This window comes from Rhinoraja longicauda, chromosome 19, assembly GCF_053455715.1.
Source record: "Rhinoraja longicauda isolate Sanriku21f chromosome 19, sRhiLon1.1, whole genome shotgun sequence".
NCBI lineage: Eukaryota > Metazoa > Chordata > Chondrichthyes > Rajiformes > Arhynchobatidae > Rhinoraja > Rhinoraja longicauda.
The window spans coordinates 17,817,446-17,845,414 of record NC_135971.1 but is presented as its reverse complement, the minus strand read 5'-3'; the positions used below and the strand labels follow the sequence as shown (position 1 = coordinate 17,845,414).

Below are 27,969 nucleotides of genomic sequence, written 5' to 3'. Positions count from 1 at the left end.
GGGTCGAGATCCGCTGAGATCCTCCAGCATTTTGTGTCTACCTTCGATTTAATCCAGCAACTGCAGTGTTTGTTCCCACTATCTCTAAACTAAACTATACTTTGATCGAAAAATGTCACAATGATCTTTTATAATTGTAATAAACAGATGGCAATGTAACCGGTAAATTGGGTTGCGAACACATGACCGTGTGGCCCCTCTGTGGTCCCGAACCAGTCCGGAGAAAGGTTTCGGCTGAAATGTCACCCATTCCTTCTCTCCAGAGATGCTGCCTGTCCCGTTGAGTTACTCCAGCTTTTTGTCTATCCTCGGTTTCAACCAGCATCTGCATTTCCTACCTACACACCTCATCTAGAGCACTGATGCGGGAGAGATGGAGGAACTGAGAGGAGATGGTATCCTCACAGGAGGCTGGGCTAGTGGAAGCACTGACTGGGTACCTGTTGGAGTCAGTGCGTTTGTGGTCAATGTCCAGATGTCTAGGGGGAAATGGAGCACACAATGGTCTAATGTTGACTGTCGAAATGATAATTATGGGGCACGAATAATAAAGCTAGTGGGACGCCTATGGTGGGTAGAGGGAGAAGCAGGGAGAGGGAATGAAAGGGTTACTTGAAATTAGAGAAATCAATATTAATAGCACTGGGTTGCAGGCTGCCCAAGCGAAATATCAGGTGCTGTTCCTCCAATTTGCGCGTGGCCTCACTCTGACAGTGGAGGTGGCCCTGGGTAGAAATGTCAGTTTGGGAATGGGAAGGGGGGTAAAAACATTTGACAACCGTGAGATCACGTAGGCCAAGGCGGAAGATCGGTGCTCAGCGAAACGATTGCCCAGATTGCACTCTATACGTTCCCCCTAGACACCACTCAGGGACGCCGCCAGTCCTTTCATGTGAGGCAGAGGTTCACTTGCACCTCCTCCAAACACATCTACTGTATCCGTTGTTCTCGACGTGGACTCCAAATTAGCATAAGGGTTGAACCCTGGTCTCTGGCCCCGAGGCAGAGGCTCTACTCGCTGCTCCACAGAACCTCAGAAATATTAAGCCTCCCTATCCACATACTACTTTCTGCTCGACCTGTCGAATGCTGCCAACGTTTTCTGTCTGTTTTATTTTCTTGGCAATTTATAGTCACACTCATATTCCAATCGAACATTGAACTGGAAAAACTAAAAAAAAAGCAGATGCTGAAAATCTGAAAGACATAAGATCCAACAAATACCCAGCAGATTGGTTAGCTTCTGTACAGAGCGAAACAGAGTTAATGGCTCAGGTTGAACACCATTCATCATTAGTATTAGATCTGAAATGAAAGGTCTGTTTCACCTTGCAGATGCTTCCTGACCTGCTGAGTTTTGGGGGCAATTTATGCTTTTATTCCCCATTTTAAGCCATGCATGTGGTTTGGACCGCAGGTGCGATAACACGTGACAAAAGTCACTTATTAAATCAGATTCCCGTTGTTTCTGCAATTGTCAAAAGTTCATTCTCAAAGTTACGGCCGGTCTGTGGTCGCACCGCGTGGCGTTGCTGCCATCTAGTGGCGGGACCAAGAAGTGACGCGGTTAACGCGTTGAAATGAACGGTTTGACAGCTCTGATTCCAATTGCTGTTTATTTCTCTCTTCCCACATTTACATTCCCCCTGGTTTTATTTCCGCGCTCACTGGGGGTTTTTACGATGCAGAATTTGGGGATTAAATGGGAGCCGTTCAGCGCCGACCTGTTGTCCACTGGGTTTCTGCCCCACAGCCCCTGAGCCCCGCTCCTGACGCCGGTCCCGGGACCCGACCCTTTTACACACCCGGAGCGGAACCGGAGCAGATTCTCAGCCACTGGTTTTCATACCAACAAGGCCCGAAGAAAGGATAAAGTTTCTCCGTGAATTTATTCCCAGTGAAGGTGGGGAGATGGGACTTGGTGTCCGCGTCGTAAAATGAAACTGTCCCGGACTCGTAACTGAGATAAACTCCCACCCTCCCGGGGATGGGACGGGCGGGGAGAGGGAGTGGAGGGTCGGTGACTGCATGAAACTGGTCATCACACCAACTGATGCTCCAGCATCCAGTCTCCGGGGTCAGCTCGTCATCTCTCTTCCTCTCCACAGACTCTGCGGCGACTCCCAGACTCCAGGCTTCACTCCCCGCCACCTCCACCTCCCAGTAATGTCTCCCCGATGTGAATCCCTCCGATCCCAGCACACACACACTGTCTGTAAACCTCTTCCCGGTGTCAGGGAGACTCCTCCGGGTCCCTGTCCATCTCACCCTCTTCCGATCCTCAGACACCTCGAGCCCCGGATTCGCTGTTTCCACATCCAGGGTGACGGAGACTGGGGGGAGAAGCAGAGAATCAGAGAGTCCCCGGGGGTCGGGGAGAGACTCGGGCAGCGCGGCCCCGGGACCGGGGGAGAGGTCGCTTGGCCTCAGGCACAGGCGGGCGGACAACTGAAATCCTGCCAGTGGTTTCACCCACAACCACATCGGGTGGACAACAGACATCTTTACCGGCTGGAGAGGGGAAATCCCGCGGGTTATCGGGAACGGGAGGGGGTGGTGCATGCGGACGGGGAGAACGAGTGCGGAAAGTGAGGATGAACGAGAGATTGCGGGTGGGGATGGAGAAATAAGGCGGGCATTCAAATATCTTGCCGGTAGATGGCGAGGGAGAGGAAGATTAGAAGATGAGGAGACTGGTGTGAGGGGTAATTGGAGATGGTTAAAGAGGAGGTAGAGATGTGGGGTGGAGTTGCCGTGATCACACTGAACGGGAGTGGACTGGACGGGCGAGGCAATCTGCTACTGGTTACTTGCTTTATTTATTGGAGGGTGGATTTGATGCGTCTGTGCAACCAAGAACACTCTGATCTCGTTGTGAACCAATATATGAACTTCACTGAGGGACTTGACAATGTTCCGCATGTAAGGCTGGTCCAGAAAGCGAAGGCAGGTGGGATCCAAGACGAGTTGCTAAAATGGACCCATAATTGGCTTGGTGGTTGGAGGTGGAAGGTAGCGGTAGAAGGATGATTTTTCTGCCTGGAGGTCTGTGACTGGTGGTGTGTATTATGGGAGATAAAACGATATTATTTTATACATTAGACATTGTTACGATGTTATTTTATACATTAGACATTGTTGTTTAAGGTTTGTAACTACTTAGGCATTAGGCGCCTCTCTGTAACTAATTAAGGCGCTCCCTCCTTACCCTTGACACGTGTCTGTACTTAGGCATTAGGCGCCTCTCTGTAACTAATTAAGGCGCTCTAGACATTCCTTACCCTTGACACGTGTCTGTAACTGCTCAGGCGGATAATTAATGGTGGAGCGAGGAGGAGAAACATATGAGTTGGAATGATGGATGAACCAGAATAGAAGATAAGGGTGGCAGAATGTGAAGAGATACAGACATTCATCAATGAGTGGGGTGATTACTTGGAAGTTTAATGGTGGCAGGGTGAAAGGTGACACGTGAAGAAATACAGACATTCATCAATGAGTGAGGTTTAATGGTGGCAGGGTAGACAGGGTGACTGCAAAGAGATGAATGACTGTAAAAAGGAGTATGAGTGCGAGATAAGGTAAAGAAGATAAGGCTGAAAGAATCCTATAAAAATAGGCTGCCCGGTGTACTAAGTGGGCAGTCAGATGGTTGACAAATAAAGGCTTTTAACTTCTTGAAGAATTCTCCGTGTCATCTGCTTCATTTTTGAACACCGGTAACCACGATAGTATCACAGATCGGTGCTGCAACCTTTGCTGTTTATTTTATATTTTCGTGGCTTGGATGTGAATGTAGGAGGTGTGTATAGTATGTTTGTGGAGAATGGGAAATGTTATGGGTTGCGAGGAAGTCTGTCAAAGTTTGCAACAAGATCTAGGCTGGATCATCAAAACATTATTTTCATGCGGGGATATCAATTCTGGAGAACGCAGTTTTCTTCACACAAAGAGTTGATAAGAGGTATCAGTTTTACCTCGCTTGATGATATCAGATGTTTCTCTCAATGCCATGTTGTAGAAAAAGGTGCGATCAAACGTTTCAATCATCAATGCTTCATCTGCCACCAACATTGGTTTAGCTTCATCACTAAACCTGCAAATATTTAACAGCTGGTTATAAACTGAGCATTTGAGCTGTTCTTTGAAAACATACATTGTTTCTGTCAAAAGCATGTCCTACCTCTTCTTGCGACCAGCTACCTCCTGAAATAAATAAAACACAAATGTCAATAGACTGAGATGGATCGTCATGATACCGACAGCGGGTATTTCGCCAAATTGCTAGAAAAAACCCCACTGATAATCCCTATTTCCCAACTCTTTGCCTGTGCCACACAGACAGGAAGTGGATATTCTGGTAGAAACATCGAACACGGGGGAAAGCATTAGGAATGTTGACGAAAATAGGCGCGATCATGCAACTTACAAGTAAGACTGGGCAGTTCGTGGGATTTTACCTGGAGAAGATGTTACAGAAAATTGGATGGAATATTTTAGGATCAGCGTCGGATTTAAATGGGTGGGGGATGGAAATATTATCACTACTTGTGGGGGGAATAAAAATCAAAGCTGAAATTTAAGATGACGTTTTAACAAATTCCATTAGAAATGCAGCAAAGAGAACGTGGAACTCACCGGTCGGCCTGAAGACAATATTGCAGATAAATTTAAGTTGAAGTGGGATGAATACATGAGGATTCCTGGAATTTGGGGCAATGTTGGCGGAAGTGGTGAGTAGTTGGAACAGATGGAACATTGACCCAGTTCTGAATTACTGGAAAATGCGGCATTTATTTCAGAAATGTAACCCACTATTTTGTGACTGTGCACTTTCACTTCGCCAAACTGTACTGTAACCCCCTCACCTTCAGAAATATCACGTCGTCCTTGTGATCTATCTGTTCCTGTAGCTTTGAGAGTTCCTCCTGAATGGACTTTAAATTCTCTTGAATCTCTTGAAGATTTTTCTCCATTGTTTTTACAAGCTTCTTCTCTTCCTCCCGGATCTCTCCCAGTAAGCACTGCTCTTTCTCAGTGAGAATCTGGTGCAGTTCAGCAAACTGGGATGTGATCTGTGACTGAAGGTTGTGTGACTCTTTCTGTCAGATGAAAGATGAGAATCAATATATTGTGTTATCTGCTGTGTTTCCTCATGGCATGGCAGGTGACATTTGGCTAGTCAATGTCAAGTCCTGCAGTGCAGAAATAGGCCCTTCGGCCCAGCATTTCCATGCTGGGCTCTGTACGTATCTACGCTAACTCCATTTACTTGTATTGAATCCGTAGCTTTCATTTCCCTAATGTACGGCAATTCAAGAGCTCGTCTTGATAATTCTGAAATATTTTGTGAAAGTAATGTGCAAGCACATCATTCCCATTTTCCCAGTACAATTCCCTGCAACCTGTTCCATTCCGTGTGTCCATTAACCCTCAGTGGACAGAACCAGGTCACCAGAACTGGCAGACAGCAGCACCTCTTAGAATGACAGACTTCACAGAGTCATACAGCAAGGGGTGTTAGATACAGACCAAGACGCCCCATCTGTGCTATTTCCTACAGTTCGCATTTGGCCCAGATAGTTCTAAAATAGTTCTCCTAAGAATTTGTTCAAAGACTTTTTAACTGTAGTCAGTAGAGCGCCAAGAAGACGCGAGTTGTCAGTCAGAAAAGGTAGGGTGCAGGGCAAGGACGACCGTTGGCTGAGAGCAAAGTAAGTGGTAATTGCAATGTGAAAAGGCAGTTTAAAAAGAGCGCCAAGAGGACGCGAGTAGTCAGTCAGAAAAGCGCATAACAAAAAATAAAGTGGATGAGCTTGAGGCTCAGTTGGACATTGGCAAGTATGATGGTGTGGGAATCACTGAGACATGGCTACAAGAGAAACAGCGCTGGGAACTGAATATTCAGGGGTACACAACATATAGAAAAGACAGACAGTTGGGGAGAGGGGGCGGGGTCGCTCTGTTGGTGAGGAATGATATTCACTCCCTTGCAAGTGGTGACATAGAATCAGGAGATGTAATAATAATAATAATAATGCATTACATTTATATAGCGCTTTTCATATACTCAAAGACGCTTTACAGAGATTTAGAGAACATAGGGAAATGAATAAATAGATAAATAAGTAAATAAGTAAACGAACAGAGAAAGGAGACAGAAGGTGAGGTGACCTTCAGTGGTTGAAGGCAGTACTGAACAGGTGAGACTTCAGCGATGTTTTGAACGTGGTGAGTGTGGAGGAGTCTCTAACGGTTTGGGGTAGTGAGTTCCATAGGGTGGGAGCAGCGATGGAGAAAGCCCTGTCCCCCCAGGATCTGAGTTTGGTCCGGATGTGGGGGGATAGGAGATTGGCAGCAGCAGAGCGGAGGGTGCAGGTGGGAGTGTGCATGTGGAGGAGGTCGGTCAGGTAGGATGGGGCCAGGTTATGGAGGGCTTTGTAGGTTATGAGGAGGATTTTGTACTGGATTCTCTGGGGGATGGGGAGCCAGTGGAGTTTGTAAAGGACGGGGGTGATATGGTCACGGATCGGGGTGTGGGTGAGTAGACGGGCAGCGGAGTTTTGAATGTATTGAAGTTTACTGATGATTTTTGAGGGTGAGCCATAGAGGAGGCTGTTGCAGTAGTCCAGACGGGAGGTGATGAAGGCGTTGATGAGGGTTTCTGCAGCTGTGTAGGAGAGGGATGGACGGAGACAGGCAATGTTTTTGAGGTGGAAGAAGGCTGTCTTTGTGATGTGTTTGATGTGTTTGTCGAAGGAGAGGGTTTGATCAAAGATGATTCCAAGATTCCGGATGTGAGGGGAGGTGGATACTGGGAGACCATCAATGTTGAGGATGAAGTTTTGGGTGGATTTGGTGAGCGTTTTTGGACCAATGATGAATGGTTTTTGGACCAATGATGAATGGTTTTTGGACCAATGATGTAGAATCAGTATGGATAGAAATGAGGAATTGCAAGGGTAAAAAGACCCTAATGGGAGTCATCTACAGGCCCCCAAACAGTAGCCTCGACATAGGGTGCAAGTTGAATAAGGAGCTAAAATTGGCATGTCGTAAATGTAATGCTCCGGTGGTTATGGGAGATTTCAATATGCAGGTAGACTGGGAAAATCAGGTTGGTAATGGACCCCAGGAAAGAGAGTTTGTGGAGTGCCTCCGAGATGGATTCTTAGAACAGCTTATACTGGAGCCTACCAGGGAGAAGACAATTCTGGATGTAGTGATGTGTAATGAACCTGATCTTATAAGGGGACTCGAGTTAAAAGAGCCATTAGAAGGCAGTGACCACAATATGATGTTTTACTCTACAAATTGAGAGGGAGAAGGGAAAATCGGAAGTGTCAGTATTACAGTACAGCAATGGGGATTACAGCGGCATGAGGCAGGATCTGGCCAAAATTGACTGGAAGGAGGCCCTAGCAGGGAAGACGGTGGAACAGCAATGGCAAGTATTCCTGGGAATAATGCAGATGTTGCAGGATCAATTTATCCCAAAGAGGAGGAAAGATTCTAAACGGGAGTAAGAGGCACCCGTGGTTGACAAGGGAAGTCAAGTAGAGCATAAAAATAAAAGAGAAGAAGTATAACATAGTAAAGAAGAGTGGGAAGCCAGAGGATTGATACTCGTTTAAAGAGCAACAGAAGATAACTAAAAAGGCAATACGGGGAGAAAAGATGAGTTACGAGGGTAAACTAGCCAATAATATAAAGGAGGATAGTAAAAGCTTTTTTAGGTATGTGAAGAGGAAAAAAAATAGCCAACGCAAATGTGGGTTCCTTGAAGACAGAAGCAGGGGAATTTATTGTGGGGAACAAGGAAATGGCAGACGGGTTGAACCGGTACATTGGATCTGTCTTCACTAAGGAGGATACAAACAATCTCCCAGATGTTCTAGTGGCCAGAGATTCTAGGGTGACGGAGGAACTGGAGGAAATCCACATTAGGCAGGAAAAAGTTTTGGGTAGACTGATGGGACTCAAGGCTGATAAATCCCCAGGGCCTGGTGGTCTGCATCCCAGGGTACTTAAGGAGGTGGCTCTAGATATTGTGGATGCATTCGTGATCATTTTCCAATGTTCTATAGATTCAGGGTCAGTTCCTGTGGATTGGAGGGTAGATAATGTTATCCCACTTTTTAAGAAAGGAGGGAGAGAGAAAATGGGAAATTACAGACCAGTTAGCCTGACATCAGTGGTGGGGAAGATGCTGGAGTCAATTATAAAATACAAAATTGCGGAGCATTTGGATAGCAGTAACAGGATCATAGAAACATAGAAAATAGGTGCAGGAGTAGGCCATTCGGCCCTTCGAGCCTGCACCACCATTCAATATGATCATGGCTGATCATCCAACTCAGTATCCCGTACCTGCCTTCTCTCCATAGCCCCTGATCCCTTTAGCCACAAGGGCCAGATCTAACTCCCTCTTACATATAGGCAATGAACTGGCCTCAACTACCTTCTGTGGCAGAGAATTCCACAGATTCACCACTCTGTGAAAAAAAACGTTCTCATCTCGGTCCTAAAAGACTTCCCCCATATCCTTAAACTGTGGCCCCTTGGATTTATGAAGGGGAAATCATGCTTGACTAATCTACTGGAATTTTTTGATGATGTAACTAGCAAAATTGACAGGGGAGAGCCGGTGGATGTGGTGTACCTCGACTTTCAGAAAGCTTTCGACAAGGTCCTACATAGGAGATTGGTGGGCAAAATTAGAGCACATGGTATTGGAGGTAGGGTACTGACATGGATATAAAATTGGTTGACAGACAGAAACCAAAGAGTGGGGATAAATGGGTCCCTTTCAGAATGGCAGGCAATGACTAGTGGGGCACCGCAAGGCTCGGTGCTGGGACCGCAACTATTTACAATATACATCAATGACTTGGATGAAGGGATTAAAAGTACCATTAGCAAATTTGCAGATGGTACAAAGCTGGGTGGCAGTGTGAACTGTGAGGAAGATGCTATGAGGTTGCAGGGTGACTTGGACAGGTTGTGTGAGTGGGCGGATGCATGGCAGATGCAGTTTAATGTGGATAAGTGTGAGGTTATCCACTTTGGTGATAAGATTAGGAAGGCAGATTATTATCTGAATGGTGTCAAGTTAGGAAAAGGGGATGTACAACAAGATGTCAAACTCCGTACAGACGCCGCCCGTAGTCAGGATCGAACCTGAGTCTCCGGCGCAGCATTCGCTGTAAAGCAGCAACTCTACCACTGCGCCACCGTCCAGTCAGAGAGTTGTGAATCAGTCAGTCAGAGAGTTGTGAATCTGTGGAATCCTCTGCCTCAGAAGGCAGTGGAGGCCAATTCTCTGAATGTATTCAAGAGAGAGCTAGATAGAGCTCTTAAGGATAGCGGAGTCAGGGGGTATGGGGAGAAGGCAGGAACGGGGTACTGATTGAGAATGATCAGCCATGATCACATTGAATGGCGGTGCTGGATCGAATGGCCGAATGACCTACTCTTGCACCTATTGTCTATTGTTATGGTGCCTGACTCAACTACCTCCTCTGGCAGCTCGTTCCATATACCCACTACCAAAGTTGCCCTTAATGTTCTATTAACTGTTCCCTCTCACCTTAAACCCATGCCCTCGCACTCTCGACGCCCTACTCAGGATAAAAGACTGAGTATTCACCCGAACATTTCATTTCATGATATTATACACGTGCAATTGATCATTATTCAGACTCCTGCGCTCCCATTAGTAAAGTCCTTGCCTGCCCAACCTCTCCCAATAGCTCGGGCCCTCAACCACTGAGCTCTATGCAGGTGCCCACTTATTACACGTGACACAGGGATTAAATCTACACATAAAACATTAAATCATAAGACAAAGCCTCACCTGAACTCCTGAAATGCTCCGTTTTTGTTTCTGCTCAATTTTCTCGATCTCTGATTTCTTTTCTGTGAGATATTCGGAAGATTTCACCTGATCCAGGGGTTGGGGTTCAGATCAGAGAATAAACATGTCAGACAATAAATAATAGAATACACAATGATGTGATCAAAAACGATTTGCTTTTACCTTGTAGATTTCAACAGCTTCATCTACCGGCATGAAGCTGTGAGACTTGTGTTCCCGCCCAGCTGCACAAATCACACAGATCAGCTTCTTGTCCGTTTCACAAAACAGCTTCAGTTCTTCCTGATGTTTCTCGCAGTGAGGTTTACTTTCCTTCTCTGTCCGATTCAGGGTCAGTGTTCGAGCTTTCTCAGCCAGTCTCGCCAAGGCCCGACTCACCCTGAGGGTGCGGTCTGTAAACACCTCTCTACATTCCGGGCAGGAGTTTCTCTCCTCCCTGTCCCAACTCTGTGTGATACAGGAGCGGCAGAAGTAGTGCCCACACTCCAGTGACACCGGATCGGTGAAGAAATCCAGGCAGATGGGACAAACTGCCTCCTCGGTTAAACTCTCAACCTGGTCTTTCGCAGCCATTGTAACTCCGCCTCTTCCTGGTTCAGTGTTTTCCACTGCGCACGCTGCCGTCTCCGGCAATGACCTATTTGGCTGCAAGTGTTCAGTGTGAAGGTGTCCTGGCCACTTCCAACTAATCACTCGAGGGAGGGGTCACTTCGACATTAAACCGGCCTGAATATAAATGAAAGCGGAGAGATTGCCCTGGGATTGTCTAAGGCGGGACAGAAAGGGACAGGGACCAGCGCTAAGGAGGTGTAACTGAGGAGGCGTTGCACCCGTTGGGCAGTGGAACCCGCCGCCCGCATCTCCGTTCACAGCCCGGGATCAGGATGGAACGAGAATTCTACCCGGTCTCAGAGGGTCGTCTGACATAGGACCCGAGGGCCACAATCATGGCGACCACTTTTAAGAAATTGGACATATGCACCTGCGGCGCCAACAAGGGGCGGGGTGGGGGGTTCCCCCGCTGTCAACCACAGGGCAAGTGGTTCACGGGTTCCTCTCAACCACCACCTCCCTGTCACTGAAAACCTGCCACTGTTGAAGGTGTAGGAAATGCAGTCGCCAATTTGCAGAAAGGACAACTCAAAAACAACGTTCAAAAGACGAGTTGCTGCCTCACATCGTCAGAGATTCGTCAAAAGGCCGAATGGCCTACTCGTGCAATTATTTTCTACGTTTCGCCGTTTCTATGGTGACGTTTTGGAGAGTGAATCCATTCATCTGGGATGGAGCAAGATTTCCATGAACTGGGCCAATGGGCGGATTAACGGCTGATTTATTTGACTCGGATAAAGGTGATGCAAGTTGGTAAGACAGGCCAGGGCAGTTTATCTGTCTGTCTGTCTGTCGTAAGAATATAACTGCAGATGCTGGTACAAATCGAAGGTATTTATTCACAAAGTCCTGGAGTAACTCAGCAGGTCAGGCAGCATCTCAGGAGAAAATGAATGGGAGACGTTTCGGGTCGAGACCCTTCTTCGGACTGATGTCAGGGGGGGACCGTCCGTCCGTCCGTCCGTCCATCCATCCATCCATCCATCCATCTATCTATCTATCTATCTATCTATCTATCTATCTATCTATCTATCTATCTATCTATCTATCTATCTATCTATCTATCTATCTATCTATCTATCTATCTATCTATCTATCTATCGTGGTGGGGAAGGGGGGGTGGGGGAGAGTGAGGCTGAGGGACGAGAGAATGGGGGGGTGGGTGTGGAGAGAGTAGGGTCAAGGGGGGTGAGGGAGATTGGGGGTGGGGGAGGAGGGAGATTGGGGGTGGGGGAGGAGAGAGTGGGGGGGAGGGTGTGTGGGAGAGTGGGGGGAGGTGGGAGGGAGAGTGGGACTGGGGAGGGGAACAGCGGGGGAGGGGTGGTTGGGGGAAGAGAGAGTGGGGTGGGTGTAAGGGGAACAGTGGGGCTCAGAGAAGAGGGGAGAGTGGGAGGGGAGGGTGGGAGGAGGGGAGAGTGGGAGGGGAGGGTGGGAGGAGCAGAGAGTGGGGGTGGGAGGGAGAGTGGGACTGAGGAGTGGGCAGCGGGGGTGGTGGGGGGAAGAGAGAGTGGGTGTGGGAAGGAAGGGGGTAAGTGGAGGTCAGGGAAGAGTGGTGGGAGGGGAAGGTGGGTGGGGGAAGGGGACAGTGACAGTGAAAGGGGGAGGAGGGGGTGTGGCAGGAGGGGGATGCTGGGGAACGAGAGGGTGTGTGGGGGAAGGGGGGTGGTGGTGGGAAGAGAGGGGGGAATGGGACAGTGGTGTGGGGAAGAGGGGACAGTGGGGGTGGGGGGGAGGGGGACAGTGAGAATGGGGGTGGGGCGAGTGTGTGGAGGGGAGGGGTGGGGTAGGAGGGGCTAAGGATGGGGGAGGAGAGGAGCGGGAGGTGGGGGAGGAGGAGAGAGGGCATAGGGGAGAGAGAGAGTGGGGTTGAGGGAGGAGAGAATGGGGGGAGGGGAGGAGCAGAGAGTAGGGGTGGGAGGGAGTGGGACTGGGGAAGGGGACAGTCGGGGAGGAGGGGTGGTGGTGGGGGGAAGAGTGAGTGGGGGTGGGGGGAAGGGGACAGTTGGGGTCAGGGAAGAGTTTGGGGTGGGGAAGAGGGGAGAGTGGGGGGAGGGGGACAGTGAGAATGGGGGTGGTGGAGGGTGGGGGTAGGAGGGGGGTGACGGTGGGGGAAGGAGAGAGCGGGGTGGAGGAGAGAAGGGTTGGGGAGAGTGAGAGTGGGGCTGGGGAGGAGAGAATATGGGGGTGGGGAGGGTATGGGGGAGGAGAGAGTGGGGAAAAGGGGGGTGGGGGAGGAGAGAATGGAGGGGAGGGGGAGGGGGGAGCAGAGAGTAGGGGTGGAGGGAGAGTGGGACTGGGGAGGGGGACAGTGGGGGAGGAGGGGAGAGAATGGGGGGTGGGGGAAGGATTGAGTGGGGGAAAGGGGGGTGGTGGTTAATGGGGGTGGGGGAGAGTGGGGGTGGGAGGGAGAACGGGGTGGGGAGGAGGGAAGAGTGGGAGTGGGGAGGAGGGGTGGGGGAAGGGGACAGCAGGGGTGGGGGAGAGGGGGGTGGTGGGTGGATGAGAGAGTGTGGGTGGGGGGGGGAAGGGGGCGGTGGGGGTCAGGGAAGATGGGAGAGTGGGGTTGGGGAGGGGGGATAAGGGGGATTGAGTAGGGGGTTGAGGGTGCTACACAAATACAGGAGGGGCTTTAGATCCAGGGCTCCTCTGTCACACCCTCTCCCCTTCCCTGTACACCCTCTAAACTCATACCCACTTACAGTATTGTATATTAATAGGTTCGTGATGTGACCCCAGCTTGATGTGACCCCAGCGTCGGTTAGTGTGGGGGTGGAGGCAAGGAGGAATAGGGTAGAGTGAGGGGGGAGGGGGGGGTGATGGTACGAGTGCGAGAAATGAGTGCAGGCAGTGGGGCTAATGGGAATACAGTGAGTGGCGGCAGAGAGTTGATTCACAAGAGCCAGGATTTGCTGGAATCTGGAACAAAATTTTAAAAATCCGCTCGACTCAACGGGTGTGGCAACATCTGTGGAGGGACATGGATGTTTCACGTTTCCACTCGTGATCCTCAGGCTTGATGGACGATTGGCTTCTCGTCTTTAAAATCGTGCGTAAAAAAGAACGAACCTTTACAGAATTTCACTTTCAGAACTTGAATTTCCCCTTGAACCGCGCGGCCGCGGGTATGACTTGGTACATCTAGATTGTGCTCGTGTACAGTATGATTTGAATGGACAGCACGCAGGCAAAGATTTTCACTGTACCTCGGTGCACGTGAAATCATAAACCAAACGAAACCAATACCACCATGTTGTTGTCAGCGAATGAATGAATGAATGAATGATTGAATAAACGAATGAATGAATGATTGATTGACACTTTATTATCACATGTAACATGTCACAGTGGGATTCTTGGATTTGCATGCACAAGTATGCAAAGAGTCGCTACACAAACTGCACCGATAGAGTTACAAAGTATTCGCTGAAACGGAGACAGAGACGGCGAGAACGCGAAGGGAAGAGTCGGGGCTCGAGCAGAGGAAAGTAGGAGCTGGTGGGAAACTGGCAGTGAGGGAGGTGAAGCGTTAATGGGGTGAACGAGAGCAGGAAGCAGTGCCGATACAGACATGATGTGCCTGAGAGAGAGGTGAGGGAGATGAAGCGTTAAATGCTGAGGTTCTATGAGGCGCTGGTCTGGCCGCATTTCAAATATCATGAACAATTCTTGGCACCATATCTGAGGAAGGATGTGCTGGCTCTGGAGAGGATCCAGAGGAGGTTTACAAGAATGATCCTAGGAATGATTATTTATTTACAAAATGCTGGAGTAACTCAGCAGGTCAGGCAGCATCTCGGGCGAGAAGGAATGGGCGACCATTCCTTCTCTCCCGAAATGCTGCCTGACCTGCTGGGATACTCCAGCATTTTGTGAATAAATACCTTCGATTTGTACCAGCATCTGCAGTTATTTTCTTATACTACCAGGAAGGAGCAAGTTAACATATGATGAGCGTTTGGCGGCACTGGGACTATGTTCGCTGGAGTTTAGAAGAATGAGGGGGGACCTCATTGAAACATACAGAATAGTGAAAGGCTTGGATAGAGTGGATGTGGAGAGGATGTTTCCACTAGTGGGAGAGTCTAGGACTAGAGGTCATAGCCTCAGAATTAAAATACGTTCTTTTAGGAAGAACATGAGGAGGAACTTCTTTCGTCAGCGGGTGGTGAATCGGTGGAATTCTTTGCCACAAAAGGCTGTGGAGCCCACAAGTCAGTTGATATATTTAAGGCAGAGACAGATAGATTCTTGATTTATAAGAAAATAACTGCAGATGCTGGTACAAATCGATTTATTCACAAAATGCTGGAGTAACAAAATGCTGGAGATTCTTGATTAGTACGGGTGTCAGAGATTACGGGTAGATGGCAGGAGAATGGGGTTAGGAGGGAGAGATAGATCAGCCATGATTGAATGGCGGAGTAGACGGTGGGCCGAATGGCCTAATTCTACCCCTACCACTTATGAACTTAATGCGGTGAACAAAAGCAGGAAGCAGCAGCGATACAGACTTGATGTAAATGAGGGAGAGGCGAGGGAGGGGTCTGGCGGCGACTAAATGAAAAATGATATATGTATCGACGTCGAACTACAATCTTAAGAACCCGGGGGGGGGGGGGGGGCGGAGCTCATGACCCGCCGCCCGCGGCCGCTGCTGAACCCGCGGGAAGGGCGATTGTTTCAATCTTTATATTTTCACAAAAGTAATTTCTGTTCCGTTGACGGACGCGGTTAACGAGTTAAAATGAACGGATCGACAGCTCTGATTTCAGTTGCAGTTTATTTCACCCTGGTTTTATTTCCGCGCTCACTGGGGTTTTTACAACGCGGAATTTTGGGGATTAAATGGGAGCCGTTCAGCACCGACCTGTTGTCCATCGGGTTTCTGCCCCACAGCCCCTGAGCCCCGCTCCTGACGCCGGTCCCGGGACCCGACCCTTTTACACACCCGGAGCGGAACCGGAGCAGATTCTCAGCCACTGGTTTGGTGCCCAAGGCCCGAAGAAAGGGTAAAGTTTCTCCGTGAATTTATTCCCACCGAAGGTGTGGAGATGGGACTTGGTGTCCGCGTCGTAAAATGAAACTGTCCCGGACTCGTAACTGAGATAAACTCTCACCCTCCCGGGGATGGGACGGGCGGGGAGACGGGATGGAGGGGAGGTGAGTGCATCAAACTCGTCACCCCACCACCGCCTGATGCTCCAGACTCCAGTCTCCGGGGTCGGTGTGACCCGTTTCTTCCTCTCCAAAGACTCTGCGGCGACTCCCAGACCCCAGTGCTGACTCCCCGCCACCTCCACCTCCCAGTAATGTCTCCCCGATGTGAATCCCTCCGATCCCAGCACACACACACTGTCTGTAAACCTCTTCCCGGTGTCAGGGAGACTCCTCCGGGTCCCGGTCCATCTCACCCTCTTCCGATCCTCAGACACCTCGAGCCGCGGATGCGCTGTTTCCACATCCAGGGTGACGGAGACTGGGGGGAGAAGCAGAGAATCAGAGAGTCCCCGGGGGTCGGGGGGAGACTCGGGCAGCGCGGCCCCGGGACCGGGGCAGAGGCCGCTCGGCCTCAGGCACAGGCGGCGGACAACTGAAACCCTGCCCGGGGTTTCACCCACAACCACATCGGGTGGACAACAGACATCTTTACCGACGTTTTTAACCGGGCAGTAGATGAGAAAATCCGCGCGTTAGCGGGAACGGGAGGGGGTGGTGCATGCGGAGGGGGAGAACGAATGCGAAAAGTGAGGATGAACGAGAGATTGCGGGTGGGGATGGAGATACGGCGGGTAGTCAAATATCTGGGTGTCCTTGTGCATCAGTCACTGAAAGGAAGCATGCAGGTACAGCAGGCAGTGACGAAAGCCAATGGAATGTTGGCCTTCATGACAAGAGGAGTTGAGTATAGGAGCAAAGAGGTCCTTCTGCAGTTGTACAGGGCCCTAGTGAGACCGCACCTGGAGTACTGTGTGCAGTTTTGGTCTCCAAATTTGAGGAAGGATATTCTTGCTATTGAGGGCGTGCAGCGTAGGTTTACTAGGTTAATTCCCAGAATGGCGGGACTGTCATATGTTGAAAGACTGGAGCGACTAGGCTTGTATGCACTGGAATTTAGAAGGATGAGAGGGGATCTTATCGAAACGTATAAGATTATTAAGGGGTTGGACACGTTAGAGGCAGGAAACATGTTCCCAATGTTGGGGGAGTCCAGAACCAGGGGCCACAGTTTAAGAATAAGGGGTAGGCCATTTAGAACGGAAATGAGGAAAAACTTTTTCAGTCAGAGAGTTGTGAATCTGTGGAATTCTCTGCCTCAGAAGGCAGTGGAGGCCAATTCTCTGAATGCATTCAAGAGCGAGCTAGATAGAGCTCTTAAGTATAGCGGAGTCAGGGGGTAAGGGGAGAAGGCAGGAACGGGGTACTGATTAAGAATGATCAGCCATGATCACATAGAATGGCGGTGCTGGCTCGAAGGGCCGAATGGCCTACTCCTGCACCTATTGTCTATTGTCTATCTTGCGGGTAGATGCTGAGGGAGAGGCAGATTGGAAGATGAGGGGTAATTGGAGATGGTTAAAGAGGAGGTAGAGATATGGGGTGGAGTTACCGTGATCACATTGAATGGGAGTGTACTGGGTGGGTGAGGCAATCTGCTACTGGTTACTTGCTTTATTTATTGGAGGGTGGATTTGATGCGTCTGTGTAACCAAGAACACTCTGATCTTATTGTGAACCAATATATGAACTTCACTGAGGGACTTGACAATGTTCCGCATGTAAGGCTGGTCCAGAAAGCGAAGGCAGGTGGGATCCAAGACAAGTTGGTAAAATGGAGCCATAATTGGCTTGGTGGTTGGAGGTAGAAGGTAGCGGTAGAAGGATGATTTTTCTGCCTGGATGTCTGTTACTGGTGGTGTGTATCACAGATCGGTGCTGCAACCATTGCTGTTTATTTTATGTTTTCGTGATCTGGATGTGAATGTAAGAGGTGTGTATAGTACGTTTGTGGAGAATGAGAAATATTATGGTTTGTGAGGAAGTCTGTCAAAGTTTGCAACAAGATCTAGGCTGGATCATCAAAACATTATTTTCATGCGGGGATATCAATTCTGGATAACGTAGTTTTCTTCACACAAAGAGTTGTTAATAGATATCAGTTTTACCTCGCTTGATGATATCACATGTTTCTCTCAATGCCATGTTGTAGAAAAAGGTGCGATCAAGCTTTTCATTCGGCAACTTGCCACCGACCACCAACATTGGTTTGGCTTCATCACTGAACCTGCAAATGTTTAACAGCTGGTTATAAACAGAACATTTGAGCTGTTCTTTTAAAACATACATTGTTTCAGTCAAAAGTATGTCCTACCTTGTCTTGCGACCAGCTACCTCCTGAAATAAATAAAACACAAATGTCAATAGACAGATGGATCGTCACGATCCCGACAGCGGGTATTTCGCCAAATTGCTACAAAAAACCCAACTGAAAATTCCCATTTCCAAACTCTTTGCCTGTGCCACACAGACAGGAAGTGGATATTCTGGTAGAGACATCGAACACGGGGCAAAGCATTAGGAATGTTGATGAAAATAGGCGCGATCATGCAACCTACGTGTCAGACCGGGCAGGTCGTGGGATTTTACCTGGAGAAGATGTCAAGAGAAAATGGGATGGAATATTTTAGGATCAGCGTCGGATTTAAATGGGTGGGGGATGGAAATACTATCACTACTTGTGGGGGGAACAAAAATCAAAGCTGAAATGTAAGATGACCTTTTGATAAATCCCATAAGAAATGCAGTAAAGAGAAAGTGGAACTCACAGGACGGCCTGAAGACAATATTGCAGATAAATTTAAGTTGAAGTGGGATGAATACATGAGGATTCCTGGAATTTGGGGCATTGTTGTCGGATGTGGTGAGTAGTTGGAACAGACAGAATATTGACCCAGTTCTGAATTACTGGTAAATTCGGCATTTATTTCAGAAAATTTAACCCACCATTTTGTGCCTGTGCACTTTCACCTCACCAAACTGTAGTGTAACCCCTCACCTTCAGAAATATCACGCCGTCCTTGTGATCTATCTGTTCCTGTAACTTTGAGAGTTCCTCCTGAATGGACTTTAAATTCTCTTGAATCTCTTGAAGATTTTTCTCCATTGTTTTTACAATCGTCTTCTCTTCCTCCTGGATCTCTCCCAGTAAGCATTGCTCTTTCTCAGTGAGAATCTGGTGCAGTTCAGCAAACTGGGATGTGATCTGCGATTGAAGTTTGTGTGACTCTTCCTGTCAGATGAAAGATGATAATATATATGTTATATCATTCTGAGCACAGAATATGCCATTTGGTCCATCATGTCCATGCTGGGCTTCATATATATCTACACAAATCCCATTTACATGTATTTAACCATAGCTTTCATTACCTTGGCAATTAAAGAGCTCGTCATGATAATTGTGAAATATTTTGTGAAAGCTATGTGCAAGCACATCATTCCGATTTCCCCAATTCAATTCTCTGCAACCTGTTCCATTTAATTTCTCCATTAACCCTCACTGGACAGAACCAGGTCACCAGAACTAGCAGACAGCAGCACCACTTAGAATGTCAGACTTCACAGAGTCATACAGCAAGGGGCCATACCGACCAAGAAGCCCCATTTGCACTATTTCCACCTGTCCGCATTTGGTCCAAATAGTCAAAACCTTTTCTCTCCACGAATTTGTTCAAATACCTTTTAAATGTTCTTATGGTACCTGACTCAACGACCTCATCTGGCAGCTCTTTCCATGCACACACTACCAAATTTGTCCTTCATGTTCGTTTGAAATCTTTTCCCTCTCACCTAAAACCTATACCCTCACTTTCCCGATCCTCCTGACCATCCAACTTATCATTCCGTTTCGTGATATTATACACCTGCCACAACCCATTCTTCAGACTACTGCGCTCCAGGGAGTAAAGTCCTTGGTTGCTCAACCTCTCCCAAGAGTTTTGGCCCTCGACTACTGAGCTCTATAGAGGTGCCAAATTATTACACACATCGCAGGGATGAAATGTACACAAGAACATTAAATCGACAGTACAAACCTGAACTTCAGAAAAGCTCTCTTTCTGTTCCTCCTCCGTTCGCCAGATCTCTGATTCTTTCCTTCTGAGAGATTCGAAGGTAGATTTCACCTGAGCCTGGGGTAGGGTTTTAAATCAGAGAATAAAATTGTCAGAAAATAAACAAGACGTGACACCATGAAGTGATCAGAATCGGTTTGCTTTTACCTTGTAGATTTCAACAGCTTCTTCTATCAGCATGAAGCTGTGAGACGTGTGTTCCCGCGCAGCTGCACAGACCATACAGATCAGTGTCTTGTCCGTTTCACAAAACAGCTTCAGTTCTTCCTGATGCTTCTCGCAGTGAAGTTTACTTCCCTTTGTCCGATTCAGGCTCAGTTTTCGAGCTTTCTCAGCCAGTCTCGCCAAGGCCCGACTAACCCTGAGGGTGCGTTCTTCAAACTCCTCTCTACATTCCGGGCAGGAGTTTCTCTCCTCCCGGTCCCATCTCTGTGTGATACAGGGGCGGCAGAAGTAGTGGCCACACTCCAGTGCCACCGGATCGGTGAAGAAATCCATGCAGATGGGGCAAACTGCCTCCTCGGTTAAACTCTCGACCTGGTCTTTCGCAGCCATTGTAACTCCGCCTCTTCCTGGTTCAGTGTTTTCCACTGCGCGCGCTGCCGTCTCCGGCAATGACCTTATTTGGCTGCAAGTGTTCAGTGTGAAGGTGTCCTGGCCACTTCCAACTAATCACTCGAGGGAGGGGTCAGTTAGACATTAAACCGGCCTGAATATAGACGAAAGCGGAGAGATTGCTCTGGGATTGTCTAAGGCGGGACAGAAAGGGACAGGGACCAGCGCTAAGGAGGTGTAACTGAGGAGGCGTTGCACCCGTTGGGCAGTGGAACCCGCCGCCCGCATCTCCGTTCACAGCCCGGGATCAAGATGGAACGAGACTTCCATCCGGTCTCAGAGGTTCGTCAGGCATAGGACCCGAGGGCCACAATCATGGCGACCACTTTTAAGAAATTGGACATATGCACCTGCGGCGCCAGCAATGGTGGGGTGGGGGGTTCCCCCGCTGTCAACCACAGGGCAAGTGGTTCACAGGTTCCTCTCAACCACCACCTCCCTGTCACTGAAAACCTGCCACTGTTGAAGGTGTAGGAAATGCAGTCGCCAATTTGTAGAAAGGACAACTGAAAAACAATGTTCAAAAGATTAAGGGGTGTTAGCGGTAGAGTTGGTGCCTCACATCGTCAGAGATTCGTCAAAAGGCCGAATGGCCTACTCGTGCAATTATTTTCTACGTTTCGCCGTTTCTATGGTGACGTTTTGGAGAGTGAATCCATTCATCTGGGATGGAGCAAGATTTCCATGAACTGGGCCAATGGGCGGATTAACGGCTGATTTATTTGACTCGGATAAAGGTGATGCAAGTTGGTAAGACAGGCCAGGGCAGTTTATCTGTCTGTCTGTCTGTCGTAAGAATATAACTGCAGATGCTGGTACAAATCGAAGGTATTTATTCACAAAGTCCTGGAGTAACTCAGCAGGTCAGGCAGCATCTCAGGAAAAAAGGAATGGGAGACGTTTCGGGTCGAGACCCTTCTTCGGACTGATGTCAGGGGGGGCATCCATCCATCCGTCCGTCCGTCCGTCCGTCCTTCCGTCCATTCGTCCATCCGTCCATCCATCTATCTATCTATCTATCTATCTATCTATCTATCTATCTATCTATCTATCTATCTATCTATCTATCTATCTATCTATCTATCTATCTATCTATCTATCTATCTATCCATCTATCCATCTATCCATCTATACATCTATCCATCTATCTATCTATCTATCTATCTATCTATCTATCTATCTATCTATCTATCTATCTATCTATCTATCTATCTATCTATCTATCTATCTGTCTGTCTGTCTGTCTGTCTGTCTGTCTGTCTGTCTGTCTATCTATCGTGGTGGGGAAGGGGGGGTTGGGGGAGAGTGAGGCTGAGGGACGAGAGAATGGGGGGGGGTGGGGGAGGAGAGAGTAGGGTCAAGGGAGGGTGAGGGAGATTGGGGGTGGGGGAGGAGAGAGTGGGGGGGGAGGGTGGGTGGGAGATTGGGGGGGAGGTGGGAGGGAGAGTGGGACTGGGGAGGGGAACAGCGGGGGAGGGGGTGGTTGGGGGAAGAGAGAGTGGGGTGGGTGTAAGGGGAACAGTGGGGCTCAGAGAAGAGGGGAGGGTGGGAGGAGCAGAGAGTGGGGGTGGGAGGGAGAGTGGGACTGAGGAGTGGGCAGCGGGGGTGGTGGGGGGAAGAGAGAGTGGGTGTGGGAAGGAAGGGGGAAAGTGGGGGTCAGGGAAGAGTGGTGGGAGGGGAAGGTGGGTGGGGGTGGGGGGTGGGGGGGGGGTGGGGGGGGTGGTGGGAGGCGGGCGGGTTTGGTGGGCGGGGGTTTCACACCCTCCGGTGTTTATGTTCTGCCCCCGTGTTCTCCGTGATCCGTAGGGCCGCCGAGTAATGATGGTGGCCTCACTCACAGAGACTTTTGGTCATTCTGTGAAGAAAATCACATATTTGGAATATAAATCGATAATTATTTAACTGGTTTAGTCGACAAATTCACTGCACTGCCCCATCACAAACGCTGCCGTGGCTGGCGGGGTGTTCCAGTGATTACAGCTGCCGCCAGCGAGATCCAATGACCAGGGTTCGATCCTGGCCTCCGGTTCTGCCTGTGTGGACTTTGTTCAATCAACCCGTCACCGCGTGCTTTTCCCGCGGGTGCTCCGGTTTCCTGCCACTTCCCGAGGGCGTGAGGGGCTCTCCGTGAACCGGCTGCTTGATGTGACCCCAGCGTAGGTTAGTGTGGGGGTGGTGGCAAGGGGGAATAGGGTAGGGTGAGGGGGGGGGGGGTGATGGTACGAGTGCGAGAAATTAGTGCAAGCAGTGGGGCTGATGGGAATATAGTGAGTGGCGGCAGAGAGTTGACTCACAAGAGCCAGGAGTTGCTGAAATCTCAAAACATAAATAAATCCGGTCGACTCAACGGGTGAGGCAGCATCTATGGAGGGACATGGATGTTTCATGTTTCCACTCGTGATCCTCGGGCTTGATGGACGATTGGCTTCCCGTCTATTAAATCGTGCGTAAAAAAAGAACGAGCCTTTACAGAATTTCACTTTCAGAACTTGAATTTCCCCGCTGGTATGACTTGGTACATCTAGATTGTACTCGTATACAGTATGATTTGAATGGACAGCACGTATGCAAAGCTTTTCACTGTACCTCGGTGCACGTGAAATCATAAACCAAACGAAACCAATATCACCATGTTGTTGTCAGCGTGTTAGTGAATGAATGAATGAATGAATGAATGAATGAATGTGTAGGAGCCATTTATGCTTAATTCACTTATTGTCATTGTGTTATGGCTATGTTTTAATATTTCTAGTTTATGTCTTTTTTGCCTGCTTGTGGGTGTGACTTAATGCGTAATTGGGAGTGTCTAGATGGGAGGAGGCTAGTGTGTCGACAGAGGTTGTGGGTCAGTTTAGACTCGGAGGATGGTGAGCAATCAGTTCTTTACCATGCGCTCGCACCAGCTATATTTGTAAGAACCATACGGTAATAACTGCAAGAATTTATAGATATTGTTTGTAGAAGAAACAGTTGATAAAGTACGGAAACTGATGAATTACTCTACGATTTGTGGTACTTTAATAAAACCAATTAATGAAGAAAAGGATTTATTCACAAAATGCTGGAGTAACTCAGCAGGTCAGGCAGCATCTCGGGAGAGAAGGAATGGGTGACGTTTCGGGTCGAGACCCTTCTTCAGACTGATGTCGGGGGTGGGACAAAGGAAGGATATAAGTGGAGACAGGAAGATAGAGGGAGATCTGGGAAGGAGGAGGGGAAGGGAGGGACAGAGGAGCTATCTGCAGTTGGAGAAGTCGACGTTCATACCACCGGGCCGCAAACTGCCCAGGCGAAATATGAGGTGCTGCTCCTCCAATTTCCGGCGGGCCTCACTATGGCACTGGAGGAGGCCCATGACAGAGAGGTCAGACTGGGAATGGGAGGGGGAGTTAAAGTGCTGGGCCACCGGGAGATCAGTTGCGTTAATGCGGACCGAGCGCAGGTGTTCAGCGAAGCGATCGCCGAGCCTGCGCTTGGTTTCGCCGATATAAATAAGTTGACATCTAGAGCAGCGGATGCAATAGATGAGGTTGGAGGAGGTGCAGGTGAACCTCTCTCTCACCTGGAACTTGGAGTTTGGAAGATTCGTTTTGTCATATCAGGGTGCGACGTGTGCATAAGCTATAACCACATTTCATCCCCGAGAAGTAATGGCTATCGAAGTGGGATTTCGAGATGGTATAGAAACTGCGATGACGTTAGAGTAAAGAACTTGCTCTGAAGGAATTAAAGTAAAAGGAATTTAAGAAAGACTTGTTCTACAAACAAAATCCGATTCTACAGTGGAGTTGAAGAAAAAGCTGAATCTCTGCCAGAGATTGGAGCTGAAATCCTGGAACAAAAACCTGACGGTCGAAGGCAAATTGATACGGTCTACACCTGGATCCTCGGAAGATTGAAGACTTCATTGACCGGGTACCATGAATAGACGACTGTTTAGTCGTAATTTGAAGTTATGAAGTTTTTTAAAAAAATTAAAAGCCTGTGGGAAATTTCTGCAGAAGTACTATTTTGATACAAGAAGCTTGTTTTGCTACGACGAGATAAGGAAGCCCAACTTGCTGAGCATGACATTGAAATCAATGATGCTATGAACTTCTGAAAGATAAAGTGCTCAGCCAGCGATTGTTTACCATAGGTGCTTGCCGAAGACTTTCAGCCTTGAAATTAATGATGTATTTTGAGAAAAGGCTCATTCTGTTTTGAATTCTTCTGGTGTTGCTGGAACATCGTGATGAGCACCAATTATCACGGATCTTCCGTCAGGTAAGTACGAAGAACTGCCACCGGAGGGAAATGTGGAGCAAAAGGCAAGAAGATATGAAAAAAGAGACATTCAACTGTCGGAAAAGTGTCTAGCGGCCTATCTGTAAAAATGCCAGAAGGAGAGAGACAAGCTGTGGAGGAAGGTCATCAAATCGATTGAATGTCAGAAGGAACTGATGGAATCAGATGGGAATGCGAACACTGTACGATCTAATATGGATCACATGCTTAACCTTCACCAAGAGATTGGAGAAAAACAACACTCGATATTGTGTTTGCAATTACCAGAAGGACAACTCGAATGCCACACTCAGTGGTTCCAAGAGAGGGAAAAGATTTTTGACGGTTTCGTGGCTGACGTGTAGAAATGGATGCCTGAAGCCATGGCTCAAACATCGCACTCTACAGTGGAAGGTGCGCTGCGACAAGGTGTAGAGGTGGAAGAAGAGATTACACGTGTCTCAAACGTCTCAACGCGAAGATCTAGACGTAAATCCAGTTCTGTGGCCAGTTCAGCTACAAGGGTCTCCGCTCAAATTGAATCTGAAGCTGAGATGGCTGCTCTCTCGCTAGAAGCTGCCGCTTAGAGAAAAAATATGAGATTGAGGTACAAGAAGAACAGCTAAAGAGAGAGGCTGTGAGACAAGAAGAACAGCTGAAAATACAAGAAGAACAGCTGAAGAGAGAGGCTGAGAGACAAGAAGAACAGCTGAAGAGAGATACAAGAAGAACAGCTGAAGAGAGAGGCTGTGAGACAAGAAGTGCAACTGAAAAGACAAGCAGAACAGCTGAAGAGAGAGAAGGAACGGCTGGAAATAGCCACAAAGCTGGCAGCTGCAGAGGCAAGGAGGGACGTACTGGAGGGCCGAAGGTCTAAGGCCAGCTCGAGAGTTTCCCAGAAGAAGGGTTCCTTAATCCAAGAAAGAGCTACTAAGTAGGAATCAAAGGCTGAGGCCAACCCACAGCCAGGGCCAGCCTGGTCGCGTGACGCTGAACTGACACTGAGTAAGTGGATGGTCGACGAAACTTTAACAAAGCAACCGGGTGCTAGACCGAAGCAACCTACCTTTGGGATGCCTGTTACGGCTCCGGATGAGCCAACCCAATACTCTTTTCAGAGGTCCGCTCGTCAGCTACCTACACCCAGACAGAGACAGACAACTGACTATGGGGCTCATGACAGAGTTTACCAGGATCGCCCTGAACCAAGCCAGGGACCTCAAAATGAGTTATACGAATTAGTAAGGAACCAAACGAGACTCAGCGAGCTCATGGTCCAACAAAATCTTTCTGCTACCTTACCCCCAATGGAAATTCCTCATTATGATGGTGATCCCTTACAATATGAGACTTTCATAGCGGCGTTCGAAGAAGGAGTGGAAATGAAAACCACGAGTTTCAGAGATCGTCTGCGATTTCTGGAGCAATACACGAGTGGATACGCGAAGAAGCTTGTTAGGAGTTGCCGATATTTGCCTGCGGATGCGGGCTATCGAAAGGCAAGAAGAGTGCTTGGAGAGCATTTTGGTGACAAACAGAAGATTGCTGACGCATACATGAAAAAGGCCTTTGCTTGGCCAGTTATTAAGGCGGAGGATGTGAAGGCGTTGCATGAATTTGCAATGTTTCTCAGTGGTTGTTGTGATTCCATGAGAAATGGCAGCCACATGGAAGAGATGAACATTGTTAGTAATATGAAGGTTATCGGCCTGAAACTGCCCTATAGGCTCAGAGAGAAATGGAGAGACAAAGCAGGCCTGATACAGGAGGTTGACGACAGAGAGGCCATGCTTCCTGACCTGGTGAATTTCATGGAAAGAGAAGTACGGTTAATGTCAAACCTACGCTATGGGAATATTCAAGATCCTAAATCAGCAACTGTTAAAGGCTCTACATTTACTAAAGGCAAGGGAAGACCAGGACCTAAGGAAAGCAGTTTTGCTGCCACCGTAACACCTGTAGAAAAGAAGGGCGGAGTGAAAGAAGAGGTATCTACCGTTAAACCGCAATGGTTTTGCTTTTCGTGTAATGAAGTTGGCCATATTATAAGATGGTGTCGGAAATTCAAGAAACGGGATTATAAAAAAAAGATTGACTTCTTGAAGGAGAAAGGAATCTGCTATGGATGTCTGAAGAAAGGACACATGGTCAAGGACTGCAGGAATAAGATAATTTCTAACATATGTAAACAAGATCATCCTGAATTGCTTCACACCGAACCGAGGAATACGGACACGATGCCGGAGCAACTGGAACAAACGGAGAAGCCGGCCACGAGTGACGTTCTTGACCCCCTCAGTTAACTGCACATATTGGGGCCGGGGTAGAAGCCTGTACTTTCGCCATCCTGCCAGTACAGGTAAGAAGCAGCGAAGGGAATACAGTGTTGTAAACATATGGCTTTTTGGACAGTGGAAGTTCTGCTACCTTATGCACAGAAAGCTTGATGAGAAAACTGGCTATTACAGGAGAAAAGGTTAAGCTTCTCTTGAACACCATAAATGGTCCGAAATACCACGTAAGTTATCATATCACAAGTATGGAAATAGCTAGTCTGGAGAAAGACAACTTTATACAGATATCTGATGTGTTTACACAAGAGACTATAGCCGTCTCTCATTCGAACAGACCTAAGCAAGAGGACTTGCAAATGTGGCCATACTTGAAGGATGTAAAATTACTCAAAATAAATTCGTATTGACCTACTTATCGGAACGAATGCGTTTAAAGCATTAGAACCTAGAAGGGTTATTACCAGTCAAGAAGATGGTCCGCTTGCTGTGAAAACCTTACTCGAATGGGTTATCTGTGGATCCCCGAGAAAGAATAATAAAGGCAGAAAAGTGAATAATTATACTGCTGCTGCTGTCAACCGGATATCTATCGTAAACCTAGAGGAGTTGTTGACTAAGCAATATAATCACGACTTCAATGAAAGAGCCGGCAAGGAATCAGAAGAAATGTCCAGAGAAGAAGTGAAATTCTTGGAAATTATGGGTCGCTCAGTAAAGATGATAGAAGGTCACTATTGCCTGGATCTACCATTTAAACAAGAAGGTCTTAGTCTGCCAAATAACCGATGCATTGCAGAACAACGTATTCAGAATCTGAAACGCAAGTTTGGTAAGAATACTCAATTTCATGATGAATATACATCTTTCCTCTCGGAAATGATTAATAATGGTTATGCAGAAAGAGTGCCGGAAGACCAGCTGAATAGAGGTGATGGAGAACTTTGGTATATCCCACATCATGGGGTATATCATTCAAAGAAGGGAACATTAAGAGTGGTCTTCGAATGTGCTGCGGTTTTCAAGGGTAAATCACTTAACTGTCAGCTGTTACAGGGTCCAGACTTAACGAACTCACTCATCGGAGTTCTTATCAAATTCAGACAAGAGCCGGTAGCCTTGATGGCAGATATCAAAGCAATGTTTTATCAGGTCAAGGTGTCGGAAAAACATGTTG

At 48.1% G+C, this 27,969-nt stretch overlaps 2 protein-coding genes across 2 annotated transcripts in view; both read right to left on the bottom strand.

Moving 5' to 3' along the window:
* LOC144603172 (zinc-binding protein A33-like) overlaps positions 1-10,450 on the bottom strand; it is a 51,115-nt gene extending 40,665 nt beyond the window's left edge. The window contains exons 1-5 of the mRNA XM_078416340.1: positions 10,034-10,450; positions 9,857-9,943; positions 4,869-5,102; positions 4,184-4,206; positions 3,978-4,096 (exon numbers count right to left, since the gene is read on the bottom strand). Of these exons, the coding sequence (XP_078272466.1) occupies positions 3,978-4,096; positions 4,184-4,206; positions 4,869-5,102; positions 9,857-9,943; positions 10,034-10,450 (880 nt within the window). The remainder of the gene's footprint in view (positions 1-3,977; positions 4,097-4,183; positions 4,207-4,868; positions 5,103-9,856; positions 9,944-10,033) is intronic.
* Positions 10,451-15,355: 4,905 nt separating this feature from the next.
* Positions 15,356-20,175, bottom strand: LOC144603168 (E3 ubiquitin-protein ligase TRIM39-like). Its single transcript, XM_078416335.1, has 6 exons — positions 19,768-20,175; positions 19,582-19,677; positions 18,543-18,776; positions 17,859-17,881; positions 17,653-17,771; positions 15,356-15,965 (listed from the first exon to the last, which is right to left on the bottom strand). Exons 1-6 carry the CDS (start codon positions 20,173-20,175, stop codon positions 15,430-15,432), a joined length of 1,416 nt encoding a protein of 471 aa, XP_078272461.1. The 3' UTR covers positions 15,356-15,429.
* Between the last annotated feature and the right edge of the window lie 7,794 nt (positions 20,176-27,969).